We start from the raw sequence: 20,720 nt of genomic DNA, 5'->3' as shown, positions 1-20,720 counted from the left end.
ACTTCCCACTGGGCACAGATGTCAGTTCAACGTCTAGTTTTGATTTACATTTGGTTGAGTTATCAACATAATGTGAATTCAATGTGAAATCAACAAAAAAATGCACCATGCAATTGGATTTAGGTAGACTAAATGCCCTTAAGTTGATGACTTTTTGCAAATCCAATCAACGATTCAACATCTTCACATAATATTTTTGGTTGAAATGATGTTGATTCAACCCGTTTTTGCCCAGTGGGTCTGCTCTCCACATGAAGAGATTGGGATGTGTTTACTAAGCAGCCTATGCACTCGTGCCAGCTAGGCTCTGAATCAGTTATGCCCATGGCCTTCATAACAGTGCTCTAAAAGCAAGTGAAGCGAAGGTGTAAAATGGAAATATCCCAAAAGGCGTTTCTACTAATGCAGTAGGCTTGGGGATTTTTCTGCTTGAATATTTCTATCCACTATCTGATAGAAACCGTGACCCTCCAGTGCTGTTGCATATCCTCAGATATGTTTATGAAATGTAAAAGCAATGAAGAAGTAGACTCTGCTTCTTATCTGCCTTTTATCATAGAAGAGAGTTTGTGAAAAATGTATTTCATGTTTCATTGAACTGAAAGCAGTGCGTGGGAGATAACAACAATTGAGAGTCTCAGTAATTGTTATAAGGACCATGTGGGAAAGTAATATGCAGCATATCCCTTCAAAGCCGTGCACGCTGGGAAAAATCTATTGTTGATTAGACCCAATGAAATCCCATTTCATCTCATCTGTTTTTTAAACAGAGCTCTCTCTTACTCCTGTCTTTTTCTCAGAATCTCATTCCTTTCTCCTTTAATCTTTCAGGAGTCTGCTGTCTTTCTGAGCTCGAGGTGGGAGGCCATGTCTGAGTACCTGCAGGCCTGCTTGGGCTGACTCTAGACTTTCTGCCTGCTCCAGGGGGGTGAGAGAGAGAAGATAAACACCCCTGACCGGCTCTGGAGGAGCAGAAAAGAGGAGGCTTATATCCCACCTTTGTTCTCCCTAAGATGTCTCTCCACGGACCCACTCCCGACTCGCCCCAATCTGTTTAGTAACTCCACACCGTCTACATTCCCCAACAGCCGGGAGAAAGAATACCCCACAAGGAAGTGGATAGAGAGAGAGAGAGAGGTGTCACAGCTGTAGACTGCAGCAGCACCAGCAGAGAGAGAGAGAGCGAGAAAGCTAATTAGTATTACTGAGATGGTGTCAGAGCTGAGAGACATGAGAAGTGACTTCTGAAGAGAGTTCTGTTCTCTGAAGGATATTGCGGCTCAGGACATTTGTTTGTGGGTTTTTTTTTCTTCATTTTTCTAAGGGACTCAATTTAGTTGGATGCAGGTTTAGCTTAGCCTTCCGTCATGAATCTTCTGGGAAGCTGTATGAAGAGGGGGCAGACTGGCTGCCACAGAGGTGGTCTGGCTGGGCCCTGTCAGGTCCTGCTCCTGGCCTGCTGTATCCTGGTAGTCCTGGGAGCCAAGCCAAAGACACCTGGCCACAAACACCTCAACTCCATCCGCATAGATGGGGATATCTCTCTTGGTGGCCTCTTCCCGGTACACGCCAGAGGCAACGATGGTAAAGCCTGTGGGGAGCTGAAGAAGGAGAAGGGGATCCACAGACTGGAGGCCATGCTGTTTGCACTGGACCGCATTAACAACGACCACGAGCTGCTGCCCAACATCACTCTGGGTGCCAGGATCCTGGACACCTGTTCCCGGGACACCCACGCCCTGGAGCAGTCGCTCACCTTCGTCCAGGCTCTCATCGAGAAGGACGGGACGGAAATCAAGTGCCTGAGCGGCGGGCCGCCCATCATCACCAAGCCTGAGAGGGTGGTGGGTGTCATCGGGGCCTCCGCCAGCTCTGTGTCAATCATGGTTGCCAATATCCTGCGGCTCTTCAGGGTAAGTTCCTTTCAGCTTACACTTTCTGGTTAATGGCTGTGAATGATGGTGGTGGCTATGAAAGTAGTTTCTCCCAACAGGCGTTTGTAGGCTGGCAGCACACTTGCACTGAGATTACATACTCTACTATGAAAGCACTGTGACTGAGATCTGTGATGCAATTGGCTGAAGCATGTATAATTCTTTGTGATGGGTGTCAATAAATGGTTTGGTTGCTTTTTCTGGTAAAAAGGGTTTGCAAGTGTTTTCATGAAAGGAGAAAGGTTATATCTATTGTCCCATTTTCCAACAATATGGACATGTTGATGTGATAAAACAATCACCGCTTTCTATATTAGTCTTTTTACCCCATGTTGTCTCTCTTAGGTGATATTACAAAGAACAAAAGCATGCTAGCTGTTACCATATACTGTACTTCCAGTCCAAAAAAAGAGACTAATTCTATGCAATCCTTATGCCTAGTTCTATGTAAAAAAATTAATGTATGTCTAGGTTAGCTAAGCTTACCTCTTTATCTGTTCAATTGTCATTTTAATGAATGATGCACTTTGATTATTTAAGAACTTTTATGCCTTGGGAGTTTAGTTACAACTGCAACACTGGTATATCGCATCATAACCCTAAATATGCTTCTATGTATCTCTGCTAAACTCTGGGTAAAATATTGAAAGGAATGTGAGTCTCTTTCAGTACATTTAGAAATGGCTTGCTTTTCGAAAGTCTAGCAACCTTGGCAGCTAAGATAGTTTGACAAACTATTCTAACTTGATTGATAGCATGAAATGGCTTGGTAGCTCGTTGGGAGGTTGGGAACGTATCTAGACGGCTAGCTAAAGCTAAGTTCATGAAATGGCTTGGTAGCTCATTGGGAGATTGGGAACGTATCTAGACGGCTAGCTAAAGCTAACTTCATGAAATGGCTTGGTAGCTCATTGGGAGATTGGGAGGTTAGACGGAAGCTAAAGCTAACTTCATGAAATGGCTTGGTAGCTCGTTGGGAGGTTGGGAACGTAAAGCTAACTTCATGAAATGGCTTGGTAGCTCGTTGGGAGGTTGGGAACATATCTAGACGGCTAGCTAAAGCTAACTTCATGAAATGGCTTGGTAGCTCGTTGGGAGGTTGGGAATGTATCTAGACGGCTAGCTAAAGCTAACTTCATGAAATGGCTTGGTAGCTCGTTGGGAGGTTGGGAGGTTGGGAACGTATCTAGACGGCTAGCTAAAGCTAACTTCATGAAATGGCTTGGTAGCTCGTTGGGAGATTGGGAACGTATCTAGACGGCTAGCTAAAGCTAACTTCATGAAATGGCTTGGTAGCTCGTTGGGAGGTTGGGAACGTATCTAGACGGCTAGCTAAAGCTAACTTCATGAAATGGCTTGGTAGCTCGTTGGGAGGTTGGGAACGTATCTAGACGGCTAGCTAAAGCTAACTTCATGAAATTGCTAGTGGCTAGTATTACAGGGAAACAACTAAACATGTTTATTCTGTTTATTCATCAAGGAGGAATCAATAGGCTACATAGCTTGATCAAATCCATTTACAAACATACGTCCTGCGAGTCCTGCCCATCACCGGAAGATCAAATCAAATCAAACGCTGTGTGTGTCACTCAACACCCTCTCCTCCTCCACTGACGATACTGTCAACACTCACTAGAATATCTAAGGTCCTGCCTAGCATATTTTTGCTCTGTGGTGCACCTTGGAAGGAACCACTGACTAGGAAGGATAGGGGAGGTACTCTCTTGCCTGGTAAAGTCAGTGTGCAAAATACAGCTGACAGATCTTTTTTTATAAATAATTATGATAAAATGTGGTTAAGTTTAGTAATTAATTTAACATCCGAAAATGTTTGAAACAGGACAAATCTGAGGGGGCATGTGCCCTTGTGCCCCCCATATGGGCATGACGCCTCTGTTTACCAGTGCCATGCTCACATCATGCTGGCCTGCCTCAGCCTGCCTGGCGCTGGATCACGTCACTATAATTAACTCCATATAAGGACTCCTCCGCAGATAGATACTTCTCCTGTTTCTAATGATTTCAAGAGCTTGACCTGATATCTTTCATCTGCACAACCTATGTTTTTCCCCCTTTCATCCAGGAATGAGTGTGTGTTCTTCAGATGATTGGAGGATGGTGGTGAGAGGGTTGATCAAAGTGGGAGGCAGTCTACAGAAAGATGTTTGGAGAAGATTGCACTGGTTTCTAATTCAGTGCAATTATGAAGGGCTGATGGCCAAGTAGTACACAGCTTAGTGCAGGTCACTAGGTGAGCTCTGAATAAAGATATAGTCTGTACACTTCCTTTACAATTCGATATAGGTCAGAGAGCCTTTACTGACTGTTTCTAGCTCCACATGGACACTTGCAGGTTTTTGCACTTCAAAATGCACTTTATTTATTTTAAAACTAGCACTTGCAGTATAGCTGAGGATAGGGCTGTCCCAGCCTCACATACTGAAAGCTATACCCAAGAAACTCTTGGTGAGTCAACTATTTTCCGTACAGGGGTTAGGGGATCTGACTCATCCATAATTTGCTTGGTTTGAACACGCAAGGCAAGCTCAACAGTTACATATCAATGTGGTTTACAACCCTTCTTATTGCTGTTCTTTTCCATGTCCTTTATGAGCCTAAGGGTAGTGGCCATAACACATTGCATGCGTGCTGTTGTTGTCAGAATGCTTCTTTCTTTCTTCCCTACTTCCCTCTCCCAGTCTTAAAGTGGCTGAGGCTCGGTAAAGTGTTAACTCAGCACTCCCGAGCAGTAGGCAGGATCCCGTCCCTATTGTGCTGCATGAATATTTTACTTCCAGATTACGTAATGTCCGCCTAGGGATCCAGTTGGGGTTTGAAAGCTCCCTCCCTCCATGGTTGGCCCTGTCTGCTCATGTTCGGTGATGTTCTCATCAGTTGGGTCTTTTACTGCAACATAAGCAGGAGAAAAGTGTGCTAGCGCCCAGGCTAATGAGCACAGGGCTGGTTTTGATGCTGTAGCGAATGCATTTGATTACCCAGTCATGATGAAGCTGGCTTTAGTTAGGTTCTAGCTTTGTGATCATCTCTTGGAGATGCGTTTCTGGCTTCGTGCATATCAGCGTTTCTCTCGGTCATGTGTAGGCTACTGTATCAGCACTGTCACAATGTCACAATGTACATGGGCAGTCATGATTGTGGGTTATGTTGTGTTGCTGAGACAAGCATATGTTCTCAGAGAAGGAAAGGGGAGCTGCGGCCACCTCCACTCAGGTGTACCGTCTGCTACCGCACAAACAGCCTACACACGTGTCTACCTCTGCCTTCTAAGCAGAAGGGAGGATGCCTTCAGAGATGAGAGGGGAGGAAGGTGAGAGGAGCTCAGAGGAGAAGACAGGGGAGCCTGAAGGTAGCTGTAAGAGGAGGGTTAACTAGCTGTCTGTTGTGCTGTCTGTGAAGCAGAGAGACCTTGCGGCCCTTTCTCTTCCCTCATTAGAGACAGAGATGGGACACCCTCAGGCGCTGTACCTTCCTCCTCTCAGCATCTCAACATGTTGACACCGTTCACTCTAGATTACCGCAGGAACCATCATGGGCTGTAAAAGACAAAAATAAATACATTTAGAATATGTGATGAAAGGATGACACTGCTCTGTGTGCAGGACTCCTCTACATTGCTGTGCAGACTTTTACAGGGAATTGTACAAAGACCTTGCTGTAGGGAATGTGTGGAATCAGAATGATTTTCAATGATATGTCTTTGAGAATTTTTGGGTCATTACAGTAGCTGAGTATTTGGCAAAACTACATTTACATTTACATTTAAGTCATTTAGCAGACGCTCTTATCCAGAGCGACTTACAAATTGGTGCATTCACCTTATGACATCCAGACTGAATGAAGATGAATACTGAAGCACAACTACACCACAGCTAGTTTGGCTTGTGTAGTGAGTAGTATTCATTAGCTACGCTCTCAGTAGCTACCTCAGTAGCCAGTAGCTCTCTTTATCACCCTGAGACAGGCCTCCCAAGGTGTGCCCTGTCACCTTCACGGATCCTCAGCGTCGTAGCTCTGTGGCAATTCAGGAGAGAAGCCTGGCCAGGAGAACTGATTCTGACTAAGTGAAAAGCTATTCTGAAGTGTAATTTGGTGCAGCCACACTACATCAAGTCATTCAAGCCAACCATTCCATCCCTTTACCCGCCCATCCATGCCCAATAATTCCAAAAAAGGGAACTCTCTACTCGCCTGTGACTTTCAAAATCCTGTGCAAGCAAAGCAAACAAGGGAGGCAAACCAAAAGGCTCAAAAGACTTGCAAGCAATTGTTTTCTGAGGGTTTACAGGCCAGTGGTTATGCCAGGGTTTTATCCATGCCACTCAACAGGACTTTTACAATTGGGGCAGACCTGATCCTTGCAGCTGTCTTTCTCACTGTTCATTGCGGCTGTTCCCACTCATGCAGAGCTCCTGCCACAGCGGAGCAGCTCCTTCAGTCAGGATTAGTTTAGACTCAAGTCGCTTAACCGACCCTGGCCCCAGTTGCCAATTCCCAGTACAGCCATAAGAGATGCGTGCCCGGAAACATGCCTCCTAGCTTTGCTCTGTTTTATCTTCATCTATCCGAGTCCCACCACAGAAAGCTGGAACACCAGCTGTAATGGCGAAGGGGCACGATGCAGTGGTCTCCACATGTGTGCTGGTCGCCGGGGTTCAATCATATATTTCTGGCATTTCATTAGTCTGCAGGTCTATGGAGGAAACGTGGCATGGTGGGGAGGGGAGGATGTTGTTAGTTTTTCTTTTTGAAAGCGGATGGTTTAATTTTGTGGGTCTGTTCCTCTTTATGAGAGAGGTAATTGAAATGATTCACTACACGTCTGTAAAGACTAACACCTTCAGCACTGGTTTTAACAGCAAAGGAGATATAGTGCTTTGGTAGACACACAGGACAAGCTACAACTGTGATAACAACTCCAATGTTGTAACCTTCAGCATAGTCATGGATAATTCCACCCCATTATACATTTTTTACTTTAAAATGTATGCCAAACCAAAACAAATGATTGCAAAGTAAAAACAAACAATACCAATCTATGCACATAAAAACATATTTAATTAATGAACAGTGCATCTGCACTGTTTTTCAAGTAGATTTATTTTTGTAAAAATGTCAGTAGATGTTGTTGAAAGTCATCCTTGTGCATAGAGCTGTATGGTTAGTTTAACTTAGCAATCATTTAAAAAATCAGAGTCTCAGCATCACTCTGTTATGGTGGAATAGCCCTGATTTTACATTGTGTATTCTCAGGGCATAATACCTACATTCATTTATTCTTTAACACATTCCACATACAACATGAATAATGTACAACACTTTGTGTTTATCGAATAATCTCATACCCTTCCCCCTGTGAAAAGACAGGATTGTTTTGGAGAAAATCCAGTGTTACAATCATGCTATTAATATACTGCATTTTCTCCAATTACTGTACATGTCTTCTTGAATTTATGACACTAAATTATCAGTAATTCTTTTGATTTAACTCAGTTACAATTCATTTACTGACAATTTACAGTGACACAAATTCAAAGAGAGAGTTCAAGAACTTCTCAATACTATTGATACCATCTGAGACATTTTGAGCATGTCTCAGAGCTGCCACTACTGCTTTCCCTCTGTCTCCAAATCTAACACCACTAAGCCTAGGTATTACCCTGTTCAGGCTTTTCCTATAACTCTTTAAACAGCCACATCTCCAAAACAGAGCCGAGCTATCCCACAGTTCCCTCGAAAAGAACTCAGGATTAGTGACTTGCAGCACCCCCCCCCCCCTTGGGGACCTGCTGGACCTGCTGCCTGGAGATACATCACATATAGATGTTTTGTTGTACAGATGGAAAGACAGACCAGACGGTTGTTGGTAGGTGAAATATATTTGAATTAATGTGATCGATGACTGTTGTAAACAATGTCAACGTTACACTAGGTAAGCCTATTCACCAACACAACTAGCTTCCATACCCAACTACAAGCTTGTTAAGCTCTCCCTGGGTTACAGATTTTCCCCCTGAACCATTAAAATCAAGCTTTGGTTGCTTGTATGAGGTAGGCCTACAGTCATCTTCAGCAGCAGTGGTCAGGCCTCGGGGGGTCTTTCGCTATGAGTTTTGTCTTGGCATGTTGCTTTTGCAGGTCCTTCAAGAGATTGGAGGTTGTGTTTCGAACAGTGGAGAGGTGTTTTTCGCCTGGGCTGTCACGTTCTGTCCATCGTTCGTATGTGTTTTCCTTGTTTTAGTGTTGGTCAGGACGTGAGCTGGGTGGGCATTCTATGTTGTGTGTCTGGTTTGTCTATTTCTATGTTTGGCCTGATATGGTTCTCAATCAGAGGCAAGTGTTAGTCATTGTCTCTGATTGGGAACCATATTTAGGTAGCCTGTTTTGTGTTGGGTTTTGTGGGTGATTGTTCCTGTCTCTGTGTTTGCACCAGATAGGACTGTTTAGGTTTTCACTTTTCTTGGTTTGTTTAGTCTGTTCATGTATAGTCGTCTTTATTAAAAACATGAATAACCACCACGCAGCATTTTGGTCCGCCTCTCTTTCACCAGAAGAAAACCGTTACATGGGCACAGTTTCCATTTTACAACTATATTCTTGTCATTTTTGTTCTCCTACCAAATCAATGTAATGGGAATACTTCCACGCCGAGAAACTCTATGCTTTAGATGCTTCTGCCATTTTTCATCTCCCTCATTAAAGCAGTTAGTAGTAGTGCATGTGTGCTTTAACAGGAACTTGGTGAGAGGACATCAGACTCAAGACGAAAACAATTACAATCTGTGGCAGGGGATTTTTTTATATTGCGTCAACAGAGAGGGAATAATAATCATAACAAATATTTTATTTGGATCAATAAATGTAATAGGAATAGAATGATAAAAAAGAAACAAACTATCTTTGATCAGTAACTGTAATATTATTTCTCGAATTGGAACAGCACTCCATTATATTACTTGTTACCACAAAAAGTAATATTATTACTGTAATGCGTTACTTTGTAATGCGTTACCCCCAAAACGGCAAGTTTTACATCAGAGTGACGGTATCAGCTAATATGCTATATTGACATACTCTCTGTTTTAATCCCTGACACATTCAGACAATGTAAAAACATAACCACTAACAAATGTAAATGCACTGCAATTTTTGCATAATGAGGGTCAACTTGTGTTGATCTAAGATTTTCTATGTCTGTTCAATTCCCTCCTGTGCCATCCCATGTCCTCTACCTAGCCTGAAGCAGTGACAGAGATGGTGCATACAGGATTTACCCAAGTGTTTTATCCTAAAGGCTCAGACTTTCCTGTTTACATCTACGTGGGCCGGGACCCGTGTCTCACTGGACCATGGCTCCGGTGGACATGCTCTCACCTGGAGCCTAATCCATAACAATGGCTAACTGTGAACTTTAACACCTTCTCACAAAGGAACTGTTTTGATTATGCAGTTGATTATGCTCTTCACAAGTCCTCACTGTCAGCCCTAGCTATGGAAACAGAATTTCCCTAGGATAACATAAAGTTTTATACACTAGACTAGTGTGAGTTTGGGCTCCCCCAGGCTACCGTAAGAAGCTTGGACGTCATCCAGTCTATGAGCACATTGGACAACATGGTAGCTAGCTTTTATGAATCATCTACCCTCCATCACACAGAGGAATCTCTCTCTCTCTCTCTCTCTCTTCTCTGAGGCAGTCACGATGTTCCATTACAAATGACCATTTGAACATCAGATAACTAGGACATGGAATATTAATTCAAAAGTTTGAATATTTATCTGCTTTGTATTACATTAGTGCATTAGTGACCTTCAGCATACACAATGTGTTAAATTGTTTTGTAAAGTTTCACAAATGTTGTCTTGAAACTAAATGCTGAGATATAGTAACGGTATTACATTTTCATGGTATTTCTGATATTACATCATAATAGAGAACAATGTCAGGACAGAACAAATGGAAGGGCATAAACATTAACACACGCTCCCGCTCAAAACATTTGTACATACACACCAACATTAGCAGACAGTCAGAGAAGGATTACTTCTCATTTACTGGCTAATGATCTCTTCCCAGACCTCTTTCAGTCAGTAAAAGAGACAAAGCCTCTAATAAATCCCTACACAGAACACAGACTCTGGGCTTGTGTTGTACTCCTATGTTACTTTTATTATTTGTCCCATACAATTATTAAAAATCAAGCTGTGAGGACCCCCTCCCATACAAACACAACACACCTTGTAGGTATTGAACCTGGGGCTGGGAACTGTTGTGACAGCATACTCTGTTTCCTGAAATTGTACCCTCGTTTTTTCCCTGCTGTTGAAAGGCAATGTTTGAAGCTTACACGATGGAAGGAAAGTTGGTCCATATTGGCATTGATTTCCACATGGTTGAGGCTGTGACAGTGAAATTAAGAACAATGTACCAAAATGCTGTTATTTTTTTGGTCCATAGGCTATCTCATCTGGGCTCTTGCAGACAATAGTTGAGAAGTTTGAAAAAAGGCGTCTGTATCCAATATGTCCCTGACCTAGGATGCCACCATACTCACTGTGTCGGACGAGGATCCATTCATGCAAGAGCACCAGTATGGTAGCCTGAAATAACACGGTACCTGGTTTTGGCTTTCTATAAACACTGCAACACAAAGCATAGACCACTAGGAAATAACAAAGAATTCAGCTGATTACAGTGCAGTACATGAGTTTATGCTAGGATTGTGCCCTGTCAAGCTGGAGCTGTACTTATTTAAACAGACCACAGCACTTACCCAGCTAAGGGGTTTGTTGTCAAGCGTTTCTCAGTTAAGTGGGCCTGAAAATATGCTAAACATTTCTTGGAGGCTGCTAGGTAGGTCATGTGTGAAATCTTGTTCCTAAGAAACTCTGTTTTGTGTCTTTTCAACTTTGACCCTGTAGTGGTGTGGCACGCCCTGAGGTGGTTTATTGTAGTCAGGTCTACTTTATTCACTGTACCTTTATTTGACTCGCATACAGGAATAGATCATCTGATCTGATAGTTATTGTGATCACTCTATGGCTTGGTCTGAAAAGGCACCCTATTCCACATTGTGCACTATATGTTTGACCAGAGCTCTATGCAGGCTTTGATAAAAAGTAGTGCACTATGTAGGGAATAGGGTGCCATTTCAGACGCACCCTATGGGTTGAGTAATTATGAATGGAAGGTCTTCAAGTACATCCAGCGACAGTGGTGAAAGGATATTGTATGTGCAGTAAGATAAATGGTTATCTACAGGTTGACTGCCTACTGCATGGGAACTGTCTGTACCTTACTGCCACAACGATCTCAATCATAACGGACTAGCTCTGGGCAGCTCTGTCCACTCAGATAGCCTGCTCCAATCAACAGACCCTTTCACCTTTGAGGCGATCAATCAAACCTTTACATTCCCCTCCAGATCTAGTGCTCTAAACATTCGGAATCCCTCTTTTCTGTGTTTGCTGTCACTGCTCCAGCTGTGGAGAGGCCATTAGAGGAACGTGAAGTGAGTGTGTGGCCGGCTGGATATGTCAGCCCAGTAGTCCTAGGGTCATCCTCAAGGACACTGCAGCTCCTCAGCCCTGCTTTTAATGATTTAATATGCCAGGTTGACATGTTGGCCAGTCCTCTCCTCTCTATAGACCAAGGCACGCTCCACAGGCTCAGAACCACAGAAATGCACTGTCTAGTGTCATTGGCAGCTGTCCTAAACACAGTAACTGATGAGATATATTTGCAATGACAATCAAGGGTCAGTTTAATCATTGCAGAAGGGTTACAATTAATTTGACTGTTCAGGGTTTCCAAAATCAGGTAGGTTGTTTCCAGGTGTTCAAAGATGGCAAGCTTCTGTCTTCTGTTTGACCCCAGATTTACTCCTAAGTCTTTTTAATTATATGGCAGAGTTTAGAGCACACCAGATCAAGCCAAATGTTTCCATTGACCTCTGCTAGAGCTCGACTGTACAGTAAGTCCAGTGCCTAACATTGCACAAAGGAAAGCACAGGCAATCTAAAGAAGTGATGTACTTCTAACCACTTCCAAAGTCAAACAAAAGGTATTTTAATAACCCATTGAATCTCAGTCTTATTTATTAAAATGCTTGGGCAAAGTATTACATTTATACCGGACAACCCTTTTTATTTAGGATAGACCAATTGTTACATGCCACTCCTGTTAAACATGCTGATATTTTGTGTTTCCAGAAAATAACATAAAATTAGTGACACTTGAAACACTTTATTGCGATTAGACAAGTTCTAAGAACAACTTGAGGATGGAAGAAAACCCCTCTGATCAGATACGTTATTATCTGAATCTCAGGGGGATTTGGTGATAATCTTGTTAATGCCATCTCAGTTCTCCCCAGAGTTTCTGTGTAAATAGCAAAGGCATGAGTCATTTTCCAGAGAAAATATGAAAATATTGTCACACCCTGATCTGTTTCACATGTCCTTGTTATTGTCTCCACCCCCTCCAGGTGTCGCTTGTTTTCCCCAGTGTATTTATCCCTGTGTTTCCTGTCTCTCAGTTTGTATATTCCAAGTCAGACAGTGTTTTTTCACCCTACTCCTGCCTTTGCTATATTCCTTTTTCTAGTCCTCCCGGCTTTGACCCTTGCCTATTCTGGACTGTGTACCCACCTGCCTGACCATTCTGCCTGCCTTGACCTCGAGCCTGACTGCCACTCTGTACCTCCTGCACTCTGAACTGGTTTTGACCTTTTGCCTGTCCACGACAATTCTCTTGCCTACTCCTTTTTGGATTATTAAACATCTTAAACTCCAACCATCTGCCTCCTGTGTCTGCATCTGGGTCTCGCCTTGTGTCATGATAAATATACAGTATTTGTGAAAGACGTGGCTAACAAAATGGTAAGCTATTGCTTTTTAAATTGAAAACAGTTTCCAATAGTGGAAAGTACCTGTAGGTAAAGGTCAACAGTATTTGCAGTATTTCATCAACTTTTATGAAACAAAACCAACCAACAACCAACAGAAAGAATCGACGTGTCTTTATAGCAATATAGATGTAGAAGAGGATGCTGTTTGGGAAGGTCACTGAATTACCCTCAAGAGTTTGCAAAGCGATGTTACGACATCTGGTGAAACAATAACAATATTTTTGACTTGATGTTAAGTAGCATTGTACATGTATTTAATGCAGCTCTCACAGAGAAATTGCTATGTCTTTTCCGTTATGCAGTGCATCTGGACCATTTGGAGGGGTAATTTGATTATCTGACATGAATTCAGTAAAATACAGCAGATATCAGAGTCACAGGGCAAACATGAGAGGCGTTATAATCCTATTTGAATGGCACTTTAAAACCAGATTGAAAAACGCTTAAGCTTTACAGTGATGCTTGCACAGTGGGACACTGTTGCCCTTCTGGCTCTTTCTCAAGTGTTAAACTGAATCAAGAGGTTGGCTATTAGGTTATTGTTGCAAAATTAAATATTTCACCAATAACAGAATCAGAGATGAAGAGACGAAGTCCATTCATTTGCCCATATGCCATTTCATTCAACTGTAGGCTAACCCATTTTAAACACAGTATGGAGCTTAGGAGAACTGCTAGAGAGTGCATGAAGGATATAGGAATATTTGCATAAATGAAGTGATTTATTTGTTAGTGAGCTTTACACGGCTGGATTCTTTTAGTAGTCTGTTGCTTTTGAGGTCGGGTGATTGAAAAATCCCTTACTGTACAACAATGCTGTTCAGTCTGTTTCTTTAGAGAATAAATAGTTATCAAATATGCCTGGATTCTTTTTAGGTTCAGGTTGAAATATTGTCCTCCTTGCTTTTTTTTTTTTTTAGCTGAAGTCTCATTAATAGCTAATTGTTTTTGTCTGGTGAGTTAGTCCAAAAGCTGTTATATATCTCTCATCCAGTCTCTGACCCTCTCACTACTTTCCCCCAGTACTTCAGGAAAATTGTACAGTATATAAATTATTAATTGGATACAGTTCCTCTCCATTTCTCCACTTGCCTGCCCCTGTAGGATCGTTCCTCCCACATACAGTGCGATCCGAAATGATTGACACCCATGATAAAGATGAGCAATAATGACTGTATAAAATAAATTATTCAAATACTGAGCTATATTGTATGCAAAAAAAAGTGAAATTATATAATTTTATACTAATACAATTGCTCAGAGAAAGAGATTTTGTTTAACAAGAACTATATATTTTTTCTCAAAAAGGTAGGGGTCAAAACTATTGACAGCCCTAAAGATATTTCTAAATCAAGTAGTCAAAAGTTTATAATTTTGTCCCATATTCCTAGCATGAAATGACTACAAATGACTCTACAAACTTGTGTGTTTAGAAACGTATTATAGAAACACATTATGTTCTTATTTACAATAAAAGTGACTCCAAAATACACAATGCATTATTTATCATTCATTTCTATTGGACACAAAATAATCTGAAACACAACCAAAACGAACTGAAAATACATCCATCAAGTTTGTAAAGTCATAATCTTGATGTAGTCATTGTGTGCCAGGAATATAGGACCAAATACTGAACTTTTGGCTACTTTATAAGAATCTATAGGGGTGTCAATAATTTTGACACCTTCCATTGTGAGAGGAAAAAAAAGTGTTACTTGGAGCATACAATATACTGTAGCTCAGTATTAAAATGATTTATTTTATACAGTCATTATAGCTCATCTTTATCAAAGGTGTCAATCATTTCAGCCCCCCACTGTATATATGCACAGCTTCTTGCTTAATGTCAGTTCTCATTGTCTCAATACAGATATTAACATTGTAGTCACTTAGCAGACAGACACTCTTATCCAGAGTGACTTACAATAGGTTAATTGAAATAAGTAGACAACAACATTCCACACTCTTTGCATGTAAAACTGTAAAACCATACCGCTCGAAGGACCATAAAAAAACCTTCAAGTCATTGCAGCTGTACCACATTTCTTGTGAGGGAGCACAAATGTTATTACCAATAACCATTAAGCTGATCGACAACAAGATGAAGGCTAATTTTCTACCGCCCTGGCGGGTAACCTCTGTTTATAAACAGGACGGTCCATTCTTTACTTCCACCAGCGTGCCCTCTTGGGACAAACTGCCTCCCTTAACAAGACAGATCTTAACAGCCACTCACTCGTCTCCTGTTTGAGACCATCAGTCTGGTCTGGGGCCCCTCTAAAAGCAATTACAGTGTGTGTCATGGTGGTGTAAGGGGCAGAGGCATTGACTCAATGAATACATTACCTACCTATCTGTGTACTGTTCTCACACTTAATCAATTACTGAGTCTAAATAGAAGCATCAGATCTTGACACTGATGCTTTCAATGGGGCTGGCTGCTGCTGTTGCTGCTTCGGGCAAAAACAAACACGTGTGAAACAGAGTGCTCCATATCATTGGCTGAGTCCTCTGACACCTTCATTGATTTTCATCTCAAAGCCTGAGAAAATTAATATCGGACTAAGATATATGGGATAAGTGGAAGGGGAATATGAAAACTCAGCAAGTCTAAGACAAGGTAATCTTATAGACTGGCTCAGACGGAGCTCAATGAAGCTACTATATCAACTAGGCTTTATTTGGCAAACAATTAGTTATTGTGAATTCATTTTAGTCTAAGGGAGACAGACTGTTCTGCTAAAAGTCCAAAGTCAACCACGATGCTTAAATACAAATAAATATTCATTTAAATTCAATCTGTACTACTTTTACAAAACTGGGGAAAATATAGGCTACACTAAGCTTAGAACAGTGGTATTTATGCTAAAACATGTATTCTTACCTCTACCCACACATTCTAAACCACTAGAATGTCTTCAAGAAAAACCTGATAAAACCATACTGTGTATTTATGTTTTCCAGTCCGTCACCACGAATAACACATAAGAGAAGATTGACGCAAAAACTGTTTCCTGTCAAACCTAATTTGACTGAGCAATAGCATTGACTACATCTCCTGTCATTGCCCATAATGGGGTTAGTAATGCTATGTGACATGTGTCAGTGCTCTTAGGGAAATGTGTTTGATATGGTCCTATAGGAGGCCTGATAGTGGCCACATTATGTGCATGTCCATCATATTCTGCTGCTTTGATGAAGTGAACATGAACAACATGAAGTGTCCTGGTACATGCAGGTTTCTAAGAACCTATTTTCTGCCAAAATTCCGTGAAGAGGTGGACAATCAAATGTTGTGATGACATTGACAATATTTTTCCTGAGAATGGATATCTTGGATATTGAACTTGATCTTGACCTCCAACATATTGATGTTGATGTTCAAGCAAAACCTACCCATCCATAAACCAGTCCATGTTGTTCTTTGCAAAAAAAGAAAGTCATAGAGGAGATGACAAAATACTAATAACTAAGTGGGACTTTCTTATAATAGTAGCTTTTTTGATGTGATGGAAGTAGACCTATAGCTGGTGCATGTTTCTCTTTAGGCATTACATCAAAAAAGCTGTCAAGAATACTTTCCTGTTGAACTTTTTACAGATGCACAGCCAGAGATAGAAGGAGATGGCCATCAGTTTCTCTAACAAACAGATACACCAGTAACTCTTATTCTGGAGATACAGATTGCATCATTACATTTTCTATCTCACTCTCCTTCCAAACAGATTTTAAACTTCGAAGATCTGCTCAGGTGAAAAGGGCTGGTTTGCTGGGACTTTGAGAAGTGAGCTGCCTGTGTGCATCAGCATCAAGAGGCGAAGGGGAAAGGAGAGGGAAAGGGTAGACACAAAACCCAGAACCAACCTCTCTGCATGGCTTAGAGATGTTAGCAATGTTAGCTAGCTCCGAGTAATTGTGAGCGGGAGCGTACGCACACATTCTCTCTCTGTTGCCCCTTAACTGGCGTACACAGTGATGTTCTACCGGCTCCTTTCACCACCCTGCTTCCCTTTTCTGCAACTTAGCTGACAAAATAAGGGGAATGAACTATTTAACTAGACTATTGGGGATTTAAGCAGTGCCTTTTTCTTTCTCTTGATGAGCTCCAGTGAGAGACAGATCTGCAGTGTAGGTGTGAGTGGGACCAGGTCGTGGTGTAGCCTTTTTCACATGACAGCTCACTTTTTCATTTTAGGTCTGGCTCTGCAGCCTGTGCTTCATACAGAACGCATTGCCCTCATCCTTATGAGAAAGCTTGCGGCATGTTTTTAAAAGCTCCTGTATGATCATTCATGACAGGGAGTTCATTGTGAAACCAGTGGCGTTGAGGTTCTAACTAATGGAGATAGGAATTTATGAGGTTATGGTCATGCAATGTGGGCCAGGGGAGTGTAGTGTTTATGAGGACTGAGAGGGGGTCTGTAATGTACTGGTGTTTTAATAGTTGCAGGATTTCATGGGGATGGATTATAATTGGCACAGATTTATAAACTTCAGAACTATTTACATTACTTTATGATGCTGCTGTTCAATGCATCCAGTCCTTGGCAAGTCTAGTGTTTAGTGAGATGACTAAAGAGCACAATTAATATATAATAATAATATAATATAATATATGCCATTTAGCAGACGCTTTTATCCAAAGCGACTTACAGTCATGTGTGCATACATTCTACGTATGGGTGGTCCCGGGGATCGAACCCACTACCCTGGCGTTACCCTGGCGCATTACAAGCGCCATGCTCTACCAACTGAGCTACACAGGACCAATTAGTATCAGACTCACAGAAAACAGTCTGTGCATATTTGTAAACAACAGCTAGTGCACAAAATCTAAGGAAGTCTCTAGATTTTGCTCGCCTGAAGTAGAGTATATTGTGATAAATTGCAGGCCACGCTAACCGGGGTATCTGCATTGTGTGTCCCACCACCCACCACCTGCCAACCCCTCTTTTACGCTACTGCTACTCTCTGTTCATCATATTTGCGTAATCACTTTAACCATATCTACATGTACATTCTACCTCAATCAGCCTGACTAACCGGTGTCTGTATGTAGCCTCGCTACTGTATATAGCCTGTCTTTTTACTGTTGTTTTATTTCTTTACTTATCTATTGTTCACCTAACACCTTTCTTTCACTATTGGTTAGAGCCTGAAAGAAAGCATTTCACTGTAAGGTTTCACCTGTTGTATTCGGCGCACATGACAAATAAACTTTGATTTGATTAGTTCTTTATATTTTCTGGGTCAAAGTTTGGCTTTTTCAAGAGAGGCTTTATTACTGAAACTTTTAGTGAGTTTGGTACACATCCGGTGGATAGAGATCCGTTTGTTATGTTCAACATAGCAGGAAGCAGCTCTTTCAGTAGTTTTTCAGTAGATTTGTTGGAAAAGGGTCCAGTATACAGCTTGAAGGTTTAGAGGCCATGATTATTTTCTTCAACGTGTCAAGAGGTACAGTATTCAAAAAGTTGAGTGTCTCTCTTGATCCTAGGTCCTGGCAGAGTTGTGCAGACTCAGGACAACTGACTTTACATTTACACCAGACACTAAAAATACCGTCTGTGTAGTATATTCCCTAACAATCTGTTACAACTGTTTTCAACAGGTCAAAGTTTCAGAGATCTTAGCTTAATTTAATCCGTGCAAACTCATGCAATTCAATTTTAAATGTCATAGTCTGATTATGTATTATGCATTGTTTGGCTAATAACAATGAGCTTATATAAACTGAAATGTTAAGGTAAATGCATTTAGTGCCAGATTTGACTTGAAAATCGATAGGACATGTTTAATAGTTGATTGCAATTGCAAATAAGATAAGAGGCCTGTCACACATACAATGCATTTTTTGTGAGTGTTTCAGTAAAAGGGCTCTTAATAGCTTTTTATAGATAATTAAATGATGGTAATCAGTCACCCTGAAGTATTTCAAGGATATCCAAGATGGATTTAAATCTCATGATATCGTGGGGATAGCTTTGAACTACCAGGAGACACGTTATCCTAGATTTAAATTGGCATAAAAGTTAGACATGAAATGCCAATGAGATAAAAAAAAAAGAAGTTAGATTTGAAGTTTCGTTTTGACAGTTTATGTCAAAGAAGTACCAAAACCATTCACCGTCATCTCTCTTGTAGAGCACATCATCTTGAGAGACATCTAAAATCATATGCGGAAGAGAATAATCCGGATATACATGCATATTTGAGACCAAAGTTATCAAAACAAAAAACAGGAAACTATGGATCAGCCAACTCTAGGTCTACTTCTGTGATGATCTGATTCCAGTGATTGTAAACACATCTGGTGTGGCCCAGCTAAAGCACACAGATCAATAGCCTCCGTCAGAGGCTTTTAAACCACAGAGGGCAGATGAACGACCCAGGCTGCAGAGTGCATGGGATTATTTAATGTTGCTGTGCATTCCTCAGTCACTTGTGCTTCAGATGAAAAGATGCCTGGCTTGAAGATCCACTCGTTCTTGAATGTTTTAAGTTATCAGCTATCAACATTACAGGCCATATCAGTAAATGCAACTGTGGAAAATTTTTTAAACCGGCATTATGAATTATCTGGCTTTTCATTTCATATTCAAAGGCAAGTAGGGAGAGTTGAGGCCCCAGGTACAGTAGACTAAAACATATTCCATATCTCACTATACTAATGAGGACATACTCAGAGAGAAAGAGGTGAAGCGAGAGAGTTTCTGGAGGTCAATGAGACAGTGTCGAATTTGGTCAACAAAAAATATCATTGCTGATTTGCTTCATGAGGCGTATTTGATCAAAAATAAGTTTCATAATGGTTAGGTTGTTACGAATGCACTGATATAACTGGACGCAGATGGCCCTTTGGCAGCTTTGAAAAAACCACATTATATTAGAGTTATGCCTGTTGTTCACACACATAACATTGGCTAGAATGGTCCAACCTGATCTCGCCTTCTCCTGCCTGCCTTCCATCTTTGAGGACATGTATTTCCATTGTTAGAGCGGTCACTTGACTATCTTGTCAATATAATAGGTCATCTTTGACATACTTGAGCCTCTGAGTTTATCAAAGCGCTTCCTGTGTAACCCACTTTACTGGTCAGATACATTTGAAGTGGCTTATATGGTATATAAGATGTTCATTAGTGAAAGGGTAAATGTAGGACAGCCCTTACAGACTGATTCATGCAAATGGCGGAACTAAAGCACAGAGGCCGCTTGCTCTGTGGAGAATCTGCCTCTTCACAACTGTCACTTGCAAACTCATTCTGTCTGCATCTAGAAATACCCCTGGGCCTAAGGCTGGTTGGACATAATGAAAAGAGAAGCTATTACCCACATTTATATGCTTTCTTAAGCAGAGCTCCTATCACAGTAGCATGTGTTGCAAGGCAACCACAAGCCCCCAAGCAGATTCTACATCACCACTCACTCCCTCCAATGACAGAAATCACTCAACTCATGTATGCGTGGGTGTGCTGCAAACTCAGTTAGAATGGCTTGGAGGAATATGATGTGTCCTCATATTTAGTGTTATGTGATGCTTCTGCCATAAAACAAATCCTTACTGTGTGTGCATTTATGTCATCCCTACACTACACATCAATGCTGAACTCCAGATGATGCATAACATAATCATATATGATAGATTTCCATCATCATTTGGTTGATGACACAAAGTTACACATAGTGTCCATTTTAGGACATCCTCAGCCTCATACCTAACCACTCCTTGACTCAATTCATGCCATAGATTAGACAGAAGCATTCAGTTAAAGGTGTTAACCAGATTACGATTTCTTCAGCTCTGGTTTTCTTTCATTCCTTGCCTGTTAGCTCAATGCCCCCTTTTCCCTTT

General features: G+C 41.4%; 1 protein-coding gene across 1 annotated transcript in view; it reads left to right on the top strand.

The window, feature by feature from the left end:
• LOC124032048 (metabotropic glutamate receptor 4-like) overlaps positions 1–20,720 on the top strand; it is a 316,925-nt gene that overhangs the window by 74,529 nt on the left and 221,676 nt on the right. The window contains exon 2 of the mRNA XM_046344062.1: positions 832–1,913. Within this exon, the coding sequence (XP_046200018.1) occupies positions 1,368–1,913 (546 nt within the window). The 5' untranslated portion in view covers positions 832–1,367. The remainder of the gene's footprint in view (positions 1–831; positions 1,914–20,720) is intronic.

Source organism: Oncorhynchus gorbuscha, linkage group LG03, assembly GCF_021184085.1.
Source record: "Oncorhynchus gorbuscha isolate QuinsamMale2020 ecotype Even-year linkage group LG03, OgorEven_v1.0, whole genome shotgun sequence".
In the NCBI taxonomy this organism is placed as follows: domain Eukaryota; kingdom Metazoa; phylum Chordata; class Actinopteri; order Salmoniformes; family Salmonidae; genus Oncorhynchus; species Oncorhynchus gorbuscha.
Note: the sequence above shows the minus strand (reverse complement) of the source record. Positions and strands in the feature narration are given on the sequence as shown.